The sequence below is a fragment of the Lepisosteus platostomus genome, chromosome 14 (genome assembly GCF_059453375.1).
Source record: "Lepisosteus platostomus isolate fLepPlt1 chromosome 14, fLepPlt1.hap1, whole genome shotgun sequence".
Taxonomy (NCBI): domain Eukaryota; kingdom Metazoa; phylum Chordata; class Actinopteri; order Semionotiformes; family Lepisosteidae; genus Lepisosteus; species Lepisosteus platostomus.
The window spans coordinates 31,785,741-31,806,571 of NC_142624.1; the positions used below are offsets into that span (position 1 = coordinate 31,785,741).

The 20,831-nt window shown below is 39.5% G+C and overlaps 1 protein-coding gene across 38 annotated transcripts in view; it reads right to left on the reverse strand.

Annotated features, from left to right (window-relative positions):
* Nucleotides 1-20,831, reverse strand: part of lrrfip1a (leucine rich repeat (in FLII) interacting protein 1a) — a 68,940-nt gene that overhangs the window by 42,087 nt on the left and 6,022 nt on the right. For 3 of the 38 annotated variants that reach the window (XM_088605657.1, XM_088605651.1, XM_088605646.1), the window contains exon 1: nucleotides 5,425-5,579. The exons of 31 other annotated variants lie outside the window; for them this stretch is intronic. Coding sequence is in view for 4 of the 7 variants with exons in the window: in XM_088605644.1 (XP_088461770.1) it covers nucleotides 5,182-5,241 (60 nt within the window). In the remaining 3 variants the exon portion in view is untranslated. 4 more of the 38 variants (XM_088605636.1, XM_088605634.1, XM_088605644.1 and 1 more) reach the window with 2 other exon arrangements.

Below are 20,831 nucleotides of genomic sequence, written 5' to 3' on the forward strand. Positions count from 1 at the left end.
CCACTATACTGAATAATTCTGCATTTCAAGTATGGACCTTTAATTGGCTCCCCGCTTTCCTTGTGAGGCTAAATGGAAGAACAAAAGGTGTTCCACTGTTTCCACTGTTTGAGGAAAGAAAACCCGACAAATGAACAATGGGATTAAAACATTTAATACCATACTGGCATGTATACAAATTTACAAGTCCCAGAACACAGCTGATTTCCTCGGACTTCCATGGAAAGAGGCTGCCAAAGGTCACCCTGGTCAATGCATTTTTAATTGAAAACTCCTGGCCATTGCCGACCTCCACAAGATAATCTACAGAGGCAGACATCCTATCCATGTTAAGGCATAACCTAACGTTTCCTGCACTATTTAGTCCTGCTTGACCCAACTGCTAAATTTCATAAATATGAAGACACACAGCAGCTCTTTAAAGAAGCTTTCAATACATACTGGAATTTATCAGCATTTCTGACCAGACCCAATTTACTCAGTCTCAAGGCCACAACAAAGTTGTTGAAAAATATATGTGCCACAGGATGGTGTTTTGTAGAACAGTAGTTGCCAACCCAGACCCTTGGGGACCTTCTTCTTGTTATCGTTACAGCCATGTTCTCAATCACGGGTTACCTGATTTAAATTGTATATAAAATTGTGTTTAAATTTGTTTTCAGCTCTTAAAACACGGATTGAGATGTGTAACTGGTATAAATCCCTTGACCGATATCTGAGTTTCCATGCATGCCTCATTCAAGTGTGTTACCTGAATTTATCAATTAAATGCCGAAGAAAACAAATCTCACTGTGGAAGTGTCTGATAAACTGGCGTTTCTTCCCATCTCTCTTCTTCATGAACCGATAACCTATTTACAGCAGTTGAAGAAAGCCTGTTTAAAGTTCAGTTTGTTGAAATTATATGAATACACTTGGAGTAAGGATCTGTTTAAACCTGTGACTAAATGCAGAACAAGTAGATCAAATAAAGGCGCAAGTCAGCACTGGAGATTCAGAACTCAGTGGAGTTTGGGATTTTGGAATTTTGGATCTTCATTTTTAACACCTTCTATTCTGTTACATTTTGTAATGCTTACATACACCTTACTGTATTGTAAGAAGACATTTGGAGTTCTGAAAAGTGTCAGTATAGCACATCAGCATGAGGCCCTGCCGAGCATTGTATCTATGAATTTACCAGAGCCTCAGTCAAATGACAAATAAGCACTGTTTGGTAAATTATCTGAACAAATGTATTGTAATTCAATCATGCATCAGGGGAAGAGGCATTTTCAACTTCCTGAAAAAGTACAGCTGCAGGAGTTCCCTTCACTTAATAATAGAGACTCCCCACCTAGTATGCACCCGGTGAGTAAAGTTCTTATCACCCCTGACTTATGCTTCATATTATTCTTCTAGCACAGCATGGTTGAAATACAAGATGTATAACAGCTAAACATTAGTTTACCAATCCAAGAGGTTGAATCTGCAATGGGCTGACTCTGGACTCAATCTGTATTCCATCACATACTTAACAGAGGACCCAGTAATAGTCTAGCATCAGAAGCAAGAATCTTCTCCAGTCCACTTACTGCATACAGTATATAAGGTGTATAAATAAAGCAAGCAAATAAAAACAGAAGTCTCTCCCAGGAAGCAGTTCAGTTTTCTTGATTCCACTTCCAGCACTCACAAAATCAGGCACAAAACCCCTCAGGCCCGATAATGAAATCTGCAAGCACATCCTTTTGCACTACGATAGATTTGAGAGTTTTGAAAGATGTTCACATCGGCCCTCAAACACCTCAGAGATGTGCGTTTATGCACCATGCTAACTCAGCTGTTCTCAAAGCCAGCACCAAGTTTTGCAGACTCAGCAGTTTTTCTTTAATCCTTAATAATGCTTTTCTTCAGTACAGTAGCAACTGAGGCACGAGGTGTATTTCCAGGATTATTTCCAGCTATTTAATGTAAAATCTTTATCAACAGGTAATAATTAATTAATAAAATGTTATAAGACAAGCTGACTAGCATAGATTTAACAGCACTGAAGTTAAGGTGTGACTTGCCCTAAAGCTTTAGGTAGCATATATTTCTAATATTGTATTACTTCAAACTTGACTTCATATGGTAACAAGATATTCCAGTGCCACGTTTAACCCTACCCTGCCCTATCTCTATGCATAGCAGCTTTAATCTATTACATCACACACAGGAGATTTGACTAAAAATACCAAGTCTTTTCTGATGAGGCCTGCAACAATTTGTGCTGCTAATTGCGTGTTTGTCTCACAGGATATGGGAGTGCTGCAGAGCAAGCAGAGCTCAGCAAGCTACTTTAGGCCCAAAGCCCAGCTAGGATCAGGTGCGCCTCCAGGGATATAAAAATACCATGCCCCTAGCCTCTGTCTGCTGCTCCACCCTGGACTCCCTCCATAACAACATGCAGCAGCACAGTTTACACAGGAGGCATCACAACCAGGAAGGAACAACTTACTCACAGCTTCAGCATTTCAATGGCATTTTCCTTAAAAAGAACTTCAGTTCTCAAGGCTTAAATTTACACTTAAGGAAACAAAAACAATGACCTGTTGCAAAATGGCAAGAATTACAGTATGCCGTTCAGGAAGAAGGGTCACTCTTTCTGTAATGACACCACTGCACACACACACTTAACACACAAATGCAGTGCTCCATCACAATAAAGTAACAGATTCAAAGTAGAGGGAGCACTTATGTGATTACACCAAGATCTAAGAAGACTCACCAAGTTTGCAAGCAGTAAAACCTTCCCAAACCCTCCAAATCAAATACAGGCAATTAGCAGCACAAAATGTTGCAGAAAAATTACCAACAAAAAAGTAACTGGCAGCCTGGCCTTGTGTATTAAGCAGTGACTGACACGGATGATCACATGCTGTAGAGGGTAGATGATTTGATTTTCACCATAGTGGTATAATTGTCTTATGGTGTAAATTAGGGTCTAGGACTAATGCAAAACTAAGTTAATTTTATTATCTATTTCCAAGAAACGTAAAAATATAATATCAGGATGATCTTTCCTGGTTACTTAGAATGGGTGCACCAATAAAGACTGAAAATGTCAACAGTGTAGAAGCCCTTAACAGGTTCTGTCCTGCAGGTAGACATGTCAATCATTCAAGAAAAATATTTGTCACATCAGTAGGTAGAAAAGCAAATACAGGTTGCTTTATTTATCTATATTTATTATAATAGGAAGGGACAAATTTGCAGAAACACTGTGTTTAACACGCATATAAAAGCAATTCATGATAAAACTGCAAAATACAAGCTACATAAATAAAAATGTGGAAATCTGATTTACTGATAAGCAATACACTACTCATATTGCTTACTGTAAGGAAATCTTAACACAGTATGCTACAGGCAATTTGCTGCAGCTGATACAATCATCACGATCCTAACCATAAGTATGGAAACGTTTTAACACCTATAGTTATATGCAAAAGTTTGGGCATCCCTGGCCAAATTACATGTTTTGTTGATTTTCTATGTGATAAGACATGAACACAACCTCTGCAGCGAACAAACTAAAACTTGATGTATGTCTTCTAATTTTAATGCACAGTTACTATTTATTTGCTGAACAGGTTGAAAAAAATAACACAGTAAAGGTGGCATGTGCAAACGTTTGGGCACCCTATCAGTCCGTACTTAGGAACACCCACTTTGGCAGCAATCACAGCCTCCAAACGTTTCTTGTAGCCAGCTAACTGTCTTTCTATTCTTGCTTTAGGAATTTTTCCCCCACTCTTCTTTGCAGAATGCTTCTAGTTCAGAAATATTCTTAGGTCATCTTGCATGCACTGCATGTTTGAGATCTACCCACAGCTTTTCAATAATATTCAAGTCTGGGGACTGTGAAGGCCATTCCAAAACCTTAATCTTTTGTTTCTTGAAGTAGTTCATGGCTGATTTTGAGGTATGCTTTGGATCATTGTCTCCTTGTAATATCCAACCTCTTTTCAGCTTCAGTGTCATCACTGAATGTGGGACATTAGCTTCCAGGATTTGTTGATACTTAGTAGAATCCACTCTTCCCTCTACCCGCACAATATTTCCTGTGTCGCTGGCTGCCACACAACCCCAAAGCATAATAGATTCACCCCCATGCTTAACAATTGGCAAGGTGTTCTTTTCTTCAGATGCTTCTCCTTTCTTTATCCAAACGTACTTTTGGTGATTGTAGCCAAAGAGTTAAATTTTTACTTTATCAGACCACAGCACTTGGTTCCAAAACGCCTCCAAGTGTTGTGTTGCATAGTTCAGACATTGACGTTTGTGATGAGATCGCAGGTAAGGTTTCCTTCTGATGACTCTTCCATGCAGATCATGTTTGTGCAAGCAACGCTGCACAGTGGACCAGTGCACTAGTACTCCCATTCCAGCTAAACCTTCCTGCAGGTCCTTTGCAGTGATATGGGGGTTTTGCTGTGCATTCCTGACCAGTCTACAAGCAGTTCTATCAGAGATTTTCCTCCGTCTTCCAGATCTTGTCTTGACTTTAACAGTTCCCCTTAACTTCCATTTCTATATGACATTTTGGACAGTGGAAACTGAAAGTTTGAATCGTTTAGATATATTTTTATTGCCTTTCCCTGCTTTGTAAGAGTCAATTATCTTTATTTTCTGATCCTCAGTCAGCTGCTCAGAGGAGCCCATGGTTGTTAAGTGTAAGCACAACACCCTGGGAGGTTCTAAGAGTCAGAGAATTTTTTAAGCTCTGGAATTGTTATCACCTGACTTAGATTAAGGCCTAACCAGTCAATTAAGTTCTGAAACCTTACAAAAAAATAACACTAGTGGATCAACTGGACTCACATCAACTTTTGCAATGCCACATTTACTGTTTTATTTTTTTCAATCTGTTAAATTAAGCAAATAAATAGTAACTGTGCATTAACATTTGAAAAAATATGTTAAGTTTAAGTTTGTTCACTGCAGAGGTTGTGTTAACTTCTTTTCACTTTCCCAAACTTTTGCATATAACTGTATGTTCTTAGTTTACAATTTTATTTGCCCACTCAAACGGTAATTACAGAACCTCTGGAAAAAACACAGATGTGTACATTTTTCTAAATCGATCTCCCCCATAGCCCTTTTACCTAGATAACCACTTGTAAAATTATAGCTCTGAACAGAAAACCACTTCCTCACCTGCAGCTGGGCATTCACCGATAGCAAGTCTTCTGCCATTCCTGCAGCGCTGGACACCATTTAAAAATATCCTACTTTAAAAACGGCAAAACATGACGCCTCTCACAGCTGCAAACTCTGCGTACGAGCAAACTCTGCGTACGAGCGGCTATTTACAAAGAGGACTGGTTCTGAAGCACAAACACAAATCACCTTGGCTGTACAACCAGACTTCCTTTTACCTCACTTAAAACAAACACTCACAGCGTAGGAAGACACAGCAAAGCCACTCTTAAACTTCCTTCTCCGATGACAGCACAGAGAGCACCAGCAGGCGAGGTAAATGTTTTGTGCTGGCAAAGGGCAGACCAGGAGGGTACACACTACCTGTTGTCACAAAGCTGTACCCTTGTGGATAAAAAGAAAACCAACAGGAGTCCTGGCTTTGCACCTCCCACAGGTATTCATTAAAGAGGAAGTTAATTATTATCACACTTCAATCTTAATTTTAAAGAGACAGGATTTGCTTTTTGTTTCTGTATGTGTTTAGATACCATGGATCCAGACTTAAAACATTAAAACTTAAAACAGCATATAATTAAATATAAAGGTTTTTTAAATGGTTACAGCTGCAAATCAAAAGCCATTAATCTGAGCAAATAAGCAAATACAAAAGGCATTTTAGTTTCTTGAACCGTTTATTCCTGGCTCTTTTTGGGTCTAAAAGAAGTTTTGTCTAATATGGTTAATGCCTCAATTTACCTTCCGAATCAATAATGTCTTATCTTAAAAAGTTAATAGGCTTAAGGTACTGTACCTACTCTGATTTTATCAATACACCTAAGCAATGTAACCCAATTTTAATATATACATAGCTGATATGAACTCTAGTCATGTGATATGGATGTCTTCATGTTTCAAGAAAACTGACATTTAATCTTATTTCATATCATACAGATAAAGGAAGTCTATACCAACTTCACAGTCTCTCCATACCATCTCACCCCTCTCAAGCCATTAGTGGGCAGGATTCTAGAAAAAGGAAAACAATTAAGTTCATCTACTCCATGCTCGGCACTAAATCAGCAGTGTTCTGTATTTGTACAAAGATTCAAAATGATATACAGCACACAGCCCTTGAGCACAATGCATGACATCTCTCTACATATTTCCAATACAGTTCATTTTGAATTACACACAAACACAATATTGTATGCTTGTTTCATTCCAAGAAACATTAATGTGTCAAGACTGCCATTAGAGGGCACTGCTTCCTTACAGCTTGCACTCACTGTAACCAGGGCAAAGGTTCTGTTGTGCTAATGAGACTGGCTACTCTGTGGACGCTGATGCCTATTATTCTTATAAAGCAGGTAGATGGTATTAATCAGCAACACCCTCACTAGCATATACAGTCAACACAGTTATGGAAATAAGCTTCTTCTGATATACTGGCTAAATAAAATAATGTACTCAAGCACTCAACCTTTCGCCATTCTCTTGTGTATCCTGAAAACCTTTTGTAGGATGAGGCTCTTTCTACTGACAACTGACCCTCGGATACAGAATATATTGGAGATACAGCACAAATTCTACTAGCCAATCAGAGTGAACTGGAAAATCGCAGAGGAAGCAACTGAATGAGCTGACTCATCTACACACTTCAGTTTTCTAAATGAAAGCTCATACACACAAGGACCACAAAACAGATCCCCCTACCTCACAGACTTACCTCTTTGCAGGTGTTGAAATAAGCTAGTATGTCAGTCACACTCAACATATTTGTCATACGTCTGGACACCCACACATTGTCTTGCTTCGAATGCCTCACTCCAACAGCTTCAAAAAGAATCTAAAGTGGGCCACAGCAGAAAGACACGAAGCACGAGGCTCCCTTGGCTGCTGAGCTGGCTGCTATTTTTAATGACCTACATGTGCTAAATTATATCAATATATTTAAAAGTTACAATACTGCACATTTCACTTTTGAGAACATGGCCTCAAGAGAATGGCGAGTTGTTCTTCAATGCATGCATCCGAAACTTGAAAAAGTGGCGCTGGATCAAAGTACGCTGCCATATGCAATTAAAGAGGTTCTGGACAACAGGCATTGCAAGAAGAGGGTAATAATGATCCTAAACATGCTGCACGTGTTCAATAAAACGTACTGTTTAGTTGCCTTTTTGATATGTGATTCACAATCTTGGGGAGTCAGCAACAATAAGATGCTGTATCCTGATCCAGGGTGGCATGCTGGGATGGTGGTTGGCACTGCTGCCAGGCAGTGCTAGGGCCCCGGGTTCAATTCTGTTTCCCCCGTGTTCATGTGGCTTTCTGCCTGGGGCTTCAGTTTCCTCCACGGTTCTAGATTTAACTGGTAGCTTCATTTGCTTCTGGAAAAACTGGCCCTAGTGTGAGTGGGTGCATGTCTGCGTCTGTGCCCTGCAACGGACTGGCATCCCTTCCAGGGCCAATCCTGCCTTCCGCCTTTTGCTCGCTGGGATAGACTCCAGCTCCCTCGGGACTCTGTATTGGATGAATATACAGTCTGATCCAGATGTACCCTGCACCAACACCTTCAGCCCAATGTCCCAAAGTCCAGGCATTAACACAAGGGTCAGGATCATCTACCTGCTGCTGTGGACAGATTCATGAGAATATTTAACTCTAAACAATACTGTGTGCGGTAAAGCAACAATGAGCCTCCTGGTACAGTGTGAAACAATCATCAGGCATTCCTGAAAAAGGATTATACAGAGGATTATACCGGGGTCTGTTTCTTTTACTTTGGAAGGTAAAGCAGATGACAGTTAAGAGAGCAGCAGAATTCTTATCTCCATGAACAGGGACTCTTGCTGAATTCCAGCCTTCCCAGTGCTGGTTAATCTCTCCACGACTCCAGGGGAGGGTAACGGAGCCCACCAGGGAGTTTACAAGCTGTTTGCTAATATGTCATATTTTAAGGTTATGACAAAATGCCTGTGAGAAAACTGCCTGCAATTTGAGCCAAAAACAGTATGAGGCTTATTAATGTAGATTCTTGGAATCTTGTGGGTTTCTTATTTTTCTTTGAATCTTCATACAGTTTGCTTTTACAATACAATAAAAGAACATGCTGTGCTACAGAAGTAAAAAAAAAAAATACTTTCTGAGATCCAAAAAGGACCAAAATGTAATAAACACAAAGGCATCCTCTATATTTAGGAATGTTATAAGAACAGCTCAGGTTTGCACACATTAAGTACTGTATAAGGTGGTTGCATACTGTGAGAGACACCCTAAGTGTGCACAGCTGGATAAAAATATGGAAATGTTAGCACATGTTCTCTCAGGGACAATGCAGTTTATCTGATTCTCATGGTTTTCAGCAGATGCCCCAGATGCCCAGTGCATTGCTGTGAAACGAGGAGAAATATAGCACCTGGGCATGATAACAGGCAGAATGAAACAGTGAGGGCCTTGACTTTTCCCTTTGAAAGTTTGATGCCAGACGTTTTTTAAGAGATCTAAATGGACAGGCACTTAAGATGGTGACAATATGCAGCTCCACCTAGAAAACCCAGAGACCCTGCTCACACAGGGGAACTCAGCAGTAGTTGGGGAAATGGGCCTGTCTCTTTCACAAGTCTGCTTCTTAGAGCTCTCTGCTGCAATTGGCTCATCAGTGACATGGAGGAAACGGGAAGGAAACTGTTTCAGAAGCTCTTAGCTGACACCTCAGTTGCGGTAAACATTTCCAACAGCAAGACACAGCAAAATCATATGTTCTGTTCCTAAACTGCCACAGGTGGGCACTTACTCCTCTGTACTCTACAGAACAACATTAAAGAACAGTGGAAGCTTACATAGCTCACTAAATAACAAGCCATGTGGGCAGGAACCAGTTAGCATGTTTTTACACAGTCCCACCAGACAATAAATGAGTTTCTATCAAATAAATATTTTGCACACAAAGTCAGCAACAATTACCAGAATCACAGAAAATAACACTAGAATACTACCAAGAGAGATTGAACCTAGGCTTTATGTTAAATATTCAAGTTTTTTGGCATGCCCCTGGCATGCCCCTGTTTTGTTAAGAACACTGCACAGAGACCAGTCTAAATATGAATGAATCAGAGGATGGTGCAAAAGTTTACATTGCAATGTTTTGGTCTAGAGTATGCAATGAAACCATAAACATAACCTAAACCCAGGTTGTCTTTCTAAAAAGGGAAGTCATATCTGCTACTTAAACCTTTTTAAAATGCCTTTCTCTTTATAAAATATATTTTTACTGGAACTGTTTTTTTTTATTCTTTAAATACTGCCCCGTAGTTCATCAGCTACTTTTCCCCACAAATCACTGCAAGCAATAAAGAATGCAGTGACTGGCAAAGGGACTCTAACTGTATTAGAGCCTTAAAGTCAAAAACAAAATATCCAGATGTTTTCTATTTTTAATACTGGTGTCATGACCTCTCCCTGTCATCCTCTTAAAACACAAAAGAACTAACCATTTGCTTTTAGAAAGCATTACATTACTTTAAGATTTACCATATAGAAAAATGAAGAACAAAAACATATCTACTTTAAAGTATTTAAAATGTTGTTACCATTTTTGAGTATCCCAAAGTGGTAGCTTGAAGCTGAGTTGGAACAGATGTTTTGTTTTGTTTTTTTTTTCATTTGGAGTAGCAGTAGCATGGACTGCATTTTTTTCCTGTTTATAAAAAGTTCAGTAGGACAACAGGCATCTCCGAAGAGACAGCCTGTGATATATGCAGAGACATTAATCTTCACGGTCTGAGCTGAAGGAGTGAAAGAACCAGAAAGGCAATGCAGGGGAGGTCAGGCCGGACTCTCACTCTTTCAGGTCTTTGAGTAAAAACAGTACCCTGGAAGTCACTGGGATCAGCTGAGGCAGACAGACAGGAAATAAGACTAGGAGAAAACAAATACAAAGATAATGTTGTGTTTTTGCACATACAGTATAGTACAAGTATCTACATAAAGAAACGCATATGTAGGCCAAACAGCTCTCCCGCTCATTACATCTCCATCTGCCTATCCTGACCCCATCTCTGAAGTAACTATATTTTAACTATATGACCGCCATAGGTAGAGTACTATAGATTCACGAAATACAGGACAGCACAGCTTAAAATGTGCAGAGATGGTGGCTGCTTTTGACTGGGCAGGCTGCCCACTGCATCAACGTTTGTCCACCACTTGCATTAATATGTCGATTGCTCAATCACAGCCAAGGGGAGAAAAGCTGTCAAGCTCAGTAAAAGCACACCATATTCAGAGGCAGGGGTCGTTATTGAAAATCACATCAAATCAGGTCAGAGGTCGGTAATACTCTACAAACCTGCAAGGGTGACTGTCTCAGAGATTTCACACCTGCAAACAGAGCATGTGGTGATTTATTTTATTCTTTGCAGCAGGGGAAAAGCATGGTACAGCCACAAAGTGGACATGCAGAGGATGTTTCTCATGCAGAGAAAGGAGTGATGCATGTTTTTTTAATTCCTCAAATCTGTTGTCAAAAACAAATGCAGTATATGCATATGGAGAAGAAAAAAATTATATTATGTATGAATTAATTTTACATTATGTAAAAATGTGTATCATAAATGTACATTTTTATATGTTCAGGTGGGTAGCTGCGTCAGCATGCGTAGGCTGCAAAGGAACAAGTAATAGGTTTATTCCATGCTGAAAAAAAGAAGAGAGAAAAAACACAACGTTTCGGCCGTGGAGCCGTCTTCAAGTGTCAATTTTTATACGTTACACTTTGTTATAGGTGTACATTTTTATATGGTACACTGTTCCGAAAAAGAAAAAAGCTGAAAGGCGATCCTTAGACCTAAGTATCCTGTACACAACAACAGGAAAAGGCAATAGCAAACAGAACTGGTGAATTGAGTTGAATAAACATCCTATAAGATGAAAAGTTCTATATAAATTTGTCACCAGGAGGTAAGCTATCCTCATTTCAATTCCATTAGGTGGCTCTTGCTCATATAGCACATTATCAAACTCATAGCCAAAGAAGGGATCTCATGCACCCAAAAACTTCTACTTCCATGTGGCATCATACAAATGGATCTCTATTTTATTTTAATCTCTATTTTTTTCTCTATTCAAACCTCTTGACAAGCAGCATCTCCAGAATCAACAGTAATAAACACATCCTCTGTTTTGCCTTTAGTCTGAATTTAGATTTTGAATTTTTGAATTTTGAATTTAGAAATGCCCCCTCAATCACTGTATTTTCAGGGTTTCTACAGTTCCAACCACGAGACACTTGCTTATGACTCTCAGATCCCCTCTGTGGCCCTGTTGGTGTAATTCCAGCACTTACAGTATAGTACTGTACTGTAGCTCTGCATGTGCATAGTAATGACCTCATGCAGTGATTAATCCAACACAGGGTTTCAAGTACTAGTAAAGAACAAATGACACTACTTATGAATCACTGACTATAACCTCGCAAAAAATGACCTGATGTTCCGTTTTGCTTAGACTTGCCCTTCTAAGGAAACGCAGAAGACAGAGCTTGTTCTAAAAGCACTTCCATCAATCAACAATGTGGAAATGAGGAATTTAAAAAAAATTAAAAATCACTCCCTACATCCCAGGCTTTTGATAATGCTTGCCATTTACTTTCTTTCCTTTATTTCCTTTTTAGGGCCAAATTTGATATGTTGACATTATCTTTTACCATTTAAAAAATGTGTCTTTTGAGATCAACATTAATCCATTATGACAAAGAAGGAAACCCAGCGTATTTTTCAGTGGAATAAGAAATCTGTGATGTTAACAACTTTCCTGACAGCAACGCAAGAGGTTGAAAACTATTAACCAACTTAACAATAGTTTAAGATCAATTTTTTGAAGTTGGACAAGACATTTTTGAAGAAAAAAAGGATTTGGCAAAGCCAAGTATTAAATGTTAATCATAAACTAGTGGTGGACAGGGCCCCCATTGCTCTAACTTTAGTTACAATAAAAAATTACATTTCTAAAAAACAGAAACATTCTATGGTTCTGACACAACTTTTACTCATGATTAACGGAAGCTTTTATGTGTAGCCATGAATAGTATGCTATTATCGGAGCAAACCACACCTTCCTGTTATTTTACTCCTACAATGAAACACTTTTCATTAGCTTGATCCCTGGTCTCGTTCTCCCTGCTCCACATCCTTCCAGGCCCCTGGGCCTTTCTCCCGAGTCCAGCTGAGCGTGACTGGGCTTCATTTATAAGCAGAGTCTCCCTCCAGCCAATCGGAGGGAGTCACTCACCCTGCGCCGAGGATAAAGGCTGTATAAACAGGAAAAGCAGTTGTGATAACAATCTCGAGAAGCCGTACAACGTCACACCACCCAAGTTCTTTACAGCCTTTTAAGGGATATTTCAGTTTGCTAATTTCAGCAGCAGTCTTGGTCCATTTAATGTTTCTCTCAGTACACGGAGAACTGGCAATTCAAACTTCATCTGTCTGCGTGTCAAAGCTTGTGTGAATCGGTGAATGAAACTGTACAAACTCACTGATAAGCCAGCCCTGCAGAGGAATTTGCGTATCACAGGCATTACTAAGGCTGGCGTTTAAAAGCAGTAAACCAGGACTCAATGGTGGAATGTCTACCAGAGCTTGTTATTAAAACGTCAAATTAAATAACAGGCCGAAGTGAGGAGTGGCATATTGTACGTGCTACATTAATATCTGGAAACTGTAACCTTAAAGTGAAATTCTATCCCAAGATACAAAAACATATTAAAATACATTGAGAGAACAGAGATGTATATGATAAAAACTGAGTAGACAAACATGGGATTTTTACTTAGTTAATTATATAGTTACTGATAAATATCTCACAGGTCAATTGCATGTTTAAAAAAATCATATGATGGTTACAATGGTATTACTTTATTTTAGCATTTGCTTTACGGTACACATTACTATCCATTATATTATATCCATTAAGCTATCTACAGCATTAACGTTATTAATGGCGTTATAAATGTTTACTAACAAATGTTCATCTTCGGCACTGCCCACTTTTTTGAGCATTTGTTTTGAGTTTGCTAAAGCCACAGAACATACTAAAGAATTACAGTGTAGTTTAAGCTTTATTACAGGTTGGCAGAAATACTATCTATGGCATAACAGCAGTCCAGAAATCTGAATTCAGAAGAACTTGATTAATGAAGTGTAAACGTTTGAATCTGAAGAACAAAGTGACTGGTTTCTGTAGGCCCTGCATTTAGCACAGTAGGAAATGATTTGCAAACAGAACTTAGTAGCACCAACTACTGTCTTATGGAAACACTAAGATGTAAAAACGCCAAGCTACCAGCATGTTCTTGAAATATATTCTACATATGGGGGTCAGAGATAAACTCGTGTAGCAAATGTTCATAGAGAAGTCGCATAAACTTCCAAGGTGTCATTTTATGGTCTTTTAAGGAGCATCGGAGGTCTTTGCGGGCCAAGAGAACCCAGTTCAGAAACAACAAAGTTATCAAATTATGGTTTAAAAATGTAGCAAATGCAGGCTGCTTTGGTGACCTTGAGAGCATAAATCACCATGTGTTGCTGTGCCAGGAGATAGCACAGCTCAGCCTGAGGCCATTAGTGTCCGATTAAGAGGGCACACATCTGAGCAGCTCTGCTCCTGCACAGCGCACAGGGAAGCACAGACTAATCCTCTTTACCCATTACTATTCGGCAGCAAAGTTTCTGTTGCCTCCAAGTATTTACTTCTTTCTGGCCCATCTGCATCAGGCATAACTCTCTGAAACCTCATCAGGGTGCTGAATTCACCCTGTGGTGACAGCAGGGAGTAAGACAAAATAGCTAAAATCACAGCAAGTGATGGGGTGAGGAGACAATGAGACAAAACCAAGTTTGTTTTTAAAAAAAAATTATATACCTCTGCCAAATATTTCCCAAGCCTTTCTTCAAGGTCAACAAGTCCAAGAATGTATAAATGTAGCAGTGTGAAGAAAAATTGGGATTTTTAACATGCTGATACTGTATATCAAAAGAACTACAGAGATATAAAATGTCTGTGAGGTCCTGTTGTTTGCTATATTGGCTTATATTGTTTTTTTCCTTATTGAGGACAAAATGTCACATTCCAACCCCTGCCATGAAGAGACAGGAATTAAATGAGGGTGGCAAGAAAGGGTTTTCCATCATCTATTAAATGTTAAAAATAAACAAATACAAAACACTATTTTGTATTCAATCTACTGTATGTAATACACAGCACCAACAAAAAAATCTAGACACTTAGATGGCACATGAGATTTCTTTCTCCACAATACTAGAATTTGATTTACAATACTGTTTAAAACCTCAAGGACACCAAAGTTGGCATTAACAATATATTTGGAACAATAGGGCATTGGAAACAGGTCCTTCCATAAAACAATCCTGTTGTATTTATATCTAGATGGAAAAATCTTATTTGGCACATCAAAAACAACATGATTGCTCAGTATGTTATATGTTGGTTTATCTTGGAGAATGGACAGCCCCAAGAAATCCATTCCTATTTGATTATCCTCACCCATTAGGGGAAAGAAAAAAACATGATCCTACTTTAAATCTTCTTAGTCTAACTAGCTTATGATTCAAGTTCACCATAAGCTGATGGACTGGAATTCACTTACAGACGGAAGCCAAACAGTTGTTGATTTTCTGTGATGCAATGTAGTATTGCAGACCAACTGAACAACTGATAAGGCACAGACGTCAGAAAAAAGAACTTATCCTGCTCACCAGCTGGAACAGACTGACCGATTCATCCATTCTGCAACAGGCCATTTTGTAGTGCTTGAATGATACATTCAAATTCTGAAAGCAAAACTTTCAAAATCTGCAGCATTGTAGACTAAGACTTTTTGTCTCAAAGCAGATAAGTCAACAATGAATTCAAGTAAACTTTGAAAAAAGAGTACTGTATTGAAAGTTGATAAAGAGAGCTATGTTTTGATAAGAAAAGCAGTGAGACCACTTGGACCAGGTGCCAGAAAATATCACGTCTATTTTTACACCCTGCAATGAATGTGCTGTAGTAAATACATCATCTGGTAAACAACACTTGTCCATCATACATTATCTAAAGAAAGACAAGCATAGTATAACTAATGTGATCCAATTTTAAAGTTCATTACTAGTAATACAAATTGGAGAAAATAAATTTCCACTTTATCAATTTTCAACATCCAAGCTGAATTCCGGTATTTTTGTAAGCAAACTAATATTATTAATAAGCAATTATTACCCAGGAAAACACTAAAATGCTCCGATGACATCTTGTACCTCCATCAACCCTATTCACTGTATCTCTTGCTGTAACTGCCCAGCCATCTACACTGGGGAAACAGGAAGGAGACTCGGAGACCACTTCAGAGAACATGTTAGGGCTGTGAAGATGAAAGATTTCTCCAAGTCCATAGTTTCTCATTTCACCTCTGACGGCCATGATCGTTCTCAAAGTAGGGTTTCTTAACTCCTATAGCAGAAAGACATCAGCAACTAAAATTATCCTGAAACTTGGTTCACACCTTCCCCCTCCTCTCAACGACAGACTTGTTTTCTTCTAATTCTCTCTATTCATTTGTAGGTTTCATTTCACATCGCTCCTAACCTCTCTCAACCTCGCACCACTTGATTGGCCACTCTGCCTCTCCCCTGTTCCGCTTGTTTTCCCAAGCTATCTTCGCGAACTGCCCTATCTTTCTCACACCCGAAGAAGGTTCCACAGCCGAAACGTTGTGTTTCCTTTCCTCTCTTTTCAGCATGGAATAAACTTTTAGTTGTTCCTAAAATACTCTTATTCATCTTCAATACATATTTGTTATTTGTTATCTGCGCTACCATAAATTAACAGCCACCATTCCTTGAAAGGATAATTCCTTGCCTCAGTTGCTGGTGACTGGGTCTACTATTTCATATGGCGGTTTAAAACAACCACTGAACAAATTGGTTAAAAACATATTCAGAATTATATGACTGTAGGAATAATGACTGCGGAAAGTCAAAAAAGATAATGTACCCAGAAGGAACTGAACTGGCCATTTTTAGGCAGCCATGTTTTACACTATGGCTTCAATATACAGTATTTCTGAGATTCTGGAAAGAGGTTTTAACATCAGACATTAAAACTCAAAAGGAGCTTCAGAGTTCACTTGGACTTAAAATTTTTACTCCCATAGATAATAATAATAATAATTGCTTACACTTATATAGCGCTTTTCTGGACACTCCACTCAAAGCGCTTTACAGGTAATGGGGACTCCCCTCCACCACCACCAATGTGCAGCATCCACCTGGATGATGCGACGGCAGCCATAGTGCGCCAGAACGCTCACCACACACCAGCTATCAGTGGGGAGGAGAGCAGAGTAATGTAGCCAATTCATAGAAGGGGATTATTAGGAGGCCATGATTGGTAAGGGCCAATTGGAAATTTGGCCAGGACACCGGGGTTACACCCCTACTCTTTTCGAGAAGCGCCCTGGGATTTTTAATGACCACAGAGAGTCAGGACCTCGGTTTTACGTCTCATCCGAAGGACGGCGCCTGTTTACAGTATAGTGTCCCCATCACTATACTGGGGCATTAGGACCCACATGGACCACAGGGTGAGCACCCCCTGCTGGCCCCACTAACACCTCTTCCAGCAGCAACCTTTTTCCCAGGAGGTCTCCCATCCAGGTACTGACCAGGCTCACACCTGCTTAGCTTCAGTGGGTTGCCAGTTGTGAGTTGCAGGGTGATATGGCTGCTGGCAGGGTGATATTGTTGCATTGTGCAACAAAGGAAGGCAGAAATTCTCATGCAAGGCAGCACACTGGAGACTGCAGATGGTATATTGAACTTAATATTAATGAGGACTCTTAAACCTGTTTCAGAGTTAATAAATACAATAAGAACAAAGATTTTAAAAATCAGTATTATAATGCAACCTTAAAGTTCTGGATGTCTATTACTACAAAAGGACACAAGGAATAACAGTAAGAGAAAATAAATCTGCATTTTTTTTAACCCAGCAGCATTGTGCAACAAAGGAAGGCAGAAATTCTCATGCAAGGCAGCACACTGGAGACTGCAGATGATTTCAAGTGAAGGAGTTAAGCGTACATATTCCGTCTTTCCGTGAAACCTGAATCCCCTATTTGGGATTTGGTTTTGCCTGTTTGTTTGCATTTGCGCGTGGAGTGTGGATGTGGGGGCTGCAGGGATTGAAGGAAGCAGCTGTCAGCATGCCCAGTCGGTTACTCTCACACCCCACCCTTCTGTCTCTCTCTCTCTCGCTACACTGGGCTGCTTTGCGAAAAGAGTTGTTCCTGCCTTATTAGTCCAGAGATGAGCAACTCTATGCTAAGAGGCAGGCTCCGCCCAGGAGGCCAAGCTGCATTTCTAAAATAAAATCACTCCCCAAAATATAAGGTAGACAATGGCTAATCCACAACCATACTGTTTAAACTTTCACAGCACTATCCCCTCACAATTCCAACTTCTGACTACAGTGCAAACTGTGCGTCCTTACCACATGACAATCTCATATGTTCAACATTGTGTATCCTTACAGGTTACAAACAGCAGCAAGTCACTCTTCCTATCTAACCCAGTTCTCACGCTGAAGTTTATCTTTCCTTTCTTCACAAGACTTTAAGGTATTTTTTGTTACCCTGCTTGCCAATATCTGATCATTTGATACAAAATTTTGGAATACCTACTAACTGCCCAAGGCAACAAAAATGAGGCAGAGACATGTTTTTCAGTTTTTCATAATGGTAAGTGGTCTTAAAAGCAGCAGCTTGGACATACTGTCCTAAAAAGATAGTACAGTATTACTATTAAAAGAAATGTATTAAAAGATAAGCTCACATAGGCCTACACATAAATATATGAAGATATTTTTAGATATATTAAAGAGAGGCACAGTGGAGTAGTGGTCACCATTGCTGCCTTGCTGCTCTGGACTACTGGGTTCAATTATGGACATGGGGTATTGCCTGCATGGCGTTCGTACTGGATATTCCCCCCAAGGTTGCATGGGATTATCAGAGTGCTCTGGTTTCCTCCCACAATCCAAAGACACACTGTTAGGTTAAGTGGCTTCTGGAAACATTGGCCCTTGTGTAAGTACAGTATGTGCATGTTTGTGTCTATGTGTGTACTCTGCGATGGACTGGCGTCTGTCCAGGGTGTATCCTGCCTTGCGCTTGTAGTTTGCTAGAATAGGCTTCAGTTCCCCTACAACCTTGTATTGGGTGAAGTGAATACAAGATAAGATGTTTGCAAGTAGAGGAAAAGAAAGTCCGATGTGCCAACAAGATCCCCTCTGGCTTATATAAAGGGTTAATAAATATCTGTCAATATCATATTAAGTACCTTTCCTTACTCGTCAAGCCAAAACACAACTTTGCAAGAGCTTTGCTAAAATTCAGGAGTTATAAGTACATTCAGATTTTTGCAAATATCAGTACATCGAGATATCCTCTGTGACAATAAAGTGTTGCATCTCTCTTGAGCACCACACCTGTCCTGGTGTGCCATTCACTTGCTTGACTCAACACACTTTAGGTCCTGTCAGCATTTAAAAAAAGACATCTGCCATTCAACAGAACAGATTTTTGGAAGTAGAGCGAAACAATGTCTGATGTGCTGATGTGATTCCGTCTGGTTTATGTAAAGGGTTAATATACACCTTACAATATGATATTAACTACTTTTCCTTCTTGTCACTATCCTGAGTTATTGAACATGATTCAATACTTCTCCAAGAATTTACCCTTCTGGGAGGCAATATTAAATGACTTGTAAATGTACATGTACACCTGTTATTTCAGAGGTGAAACACCTGCTGTCACAAAAGGACGAAATAGCATCAATAGAATGTCAACTTGTGACCTTTGACTAAGACGCAACCAATCTAATCAGCCTACAACTGTGCCTAAAGAATAAGCACTCTGAATAAGCAAAACGACAACAAACATATCTATACATGTAACTGGGTCTCCCTGTCACTAAGAGCCAAGAGGTCCCTGATCAACGAATCCCACGCCAACTCGGTAACACTTAATAATAATTAATAATTCCCAACACTTACAGTACATAGTGCTTTTCTGGACACTCCACTCAAAGCACTTTACAGGTAATGGGGATCCCCTCCACCACCACTGATGTGTAGCCCCACCTGGATGATGCAATGGCAGCCGTAGTGCACTAGTATGCTCACCACACACCAGCTATCAGTGAGGAGGAGAACAGAGTGAAGAAGCCAGTTCAGAGATGGGGATTATTAGGAAATCATGATCGGTAAAGGCCAAGGGGAAATTTGGCCAGGATGCCAGGGTAACACCCCTACTCTTTTCAAGAAACACCCTAAGATTTTTAATGACCTCAAAGAGTCAGGACCTCGGTTTTATGTCCCATCTGAAGGATGGCCCCATTTTTCTGTATAATGTCCCCATCACTATACTGAGCACTAGGACCCTCACAGCCTGCAGGGTGAGCGCCCCCTAATGGCCCCTCTAACACCTCTTCCAGCAGCAACCTTAGCTTTTCCCAGGAGGTCTCACATCCAAGTACTGACCAGGCTCACACCTGCTTCAGTGCCTCAGTGGGCTGCCAGTTGTGAGTTGCAGGGTGATATGCTGGCAACACTTAATAACATGTCTTGAACCCATGCTTGCAGAGTTCAACCTGCACTTGGACAAGCATCTTTACCAGTTGAGCCACTCAGAAGACTTTGTTTTATTATATGTACAACACAGCAAAGTCTTATCACACCACATTCACACTCATTGTGAGGCACGGATGGCAGTAATTTTGCATTATCATAAGTACAAATACACAACACAAACAAACTTCATTTTTATAATCAGTTGCCGTCTAAATCCTCCTTGCTCTGACAATGACTTGGATGAACTACTAAAACCATCAGAAAGGAACAATAAAATTAGATTTTAGAAGGTCAAGCCACTGTTCTGTATTTTTGGTACCAAAAATAAAAAAATACGCTGACAGTACCTACTTGCTGCTCTGTGTCCTACATTTTTCTCCAGATCTCCAATTCCAGAAGTTTAATGCTCTGATGTGACACTTTCTTACCCAACCATGTTTCAAAGGATCAGACTAGCCCACTGATAATTAAACTACTAAATTAATTATATTTAATCAGACCACAGCAAGCAGCCTGAAAATCAATTTTAGAGATAAAGTCTCTAACGTGAATGTTATTTCGACCATCACAAAGCATTTTCTTACTCTTTTTGTGCTTTATAATTACAGTACTTTTAGCATGTATTCATAAACTAATTATGATTATGTGTAACTGCACACCTCAGATTATGCACTAAGAAGTTACCAACCAATAGTTATTTGAATGTTGTAGTAAACGGAAACAGCAAACGAGCTTTCAGATTCACCAAAATGAAAGAGCTACTGTAAAAAAAAATATATTTTTAATGCATTCGGAACTAGCTGATGAAAAATCTCCAAACCTATACTTGCAAATTTAAATGAATCTTCTTTCAAAGCTAAAAGAGCATACATTTTCTTAAGCAATCACCTTGAAAACTGCTATATGGGAGCAACTTTTCAACCAACGTTAAGCAGGACAAATGTTGTGGACTCTCAGTCTGCACTTTGTGATGA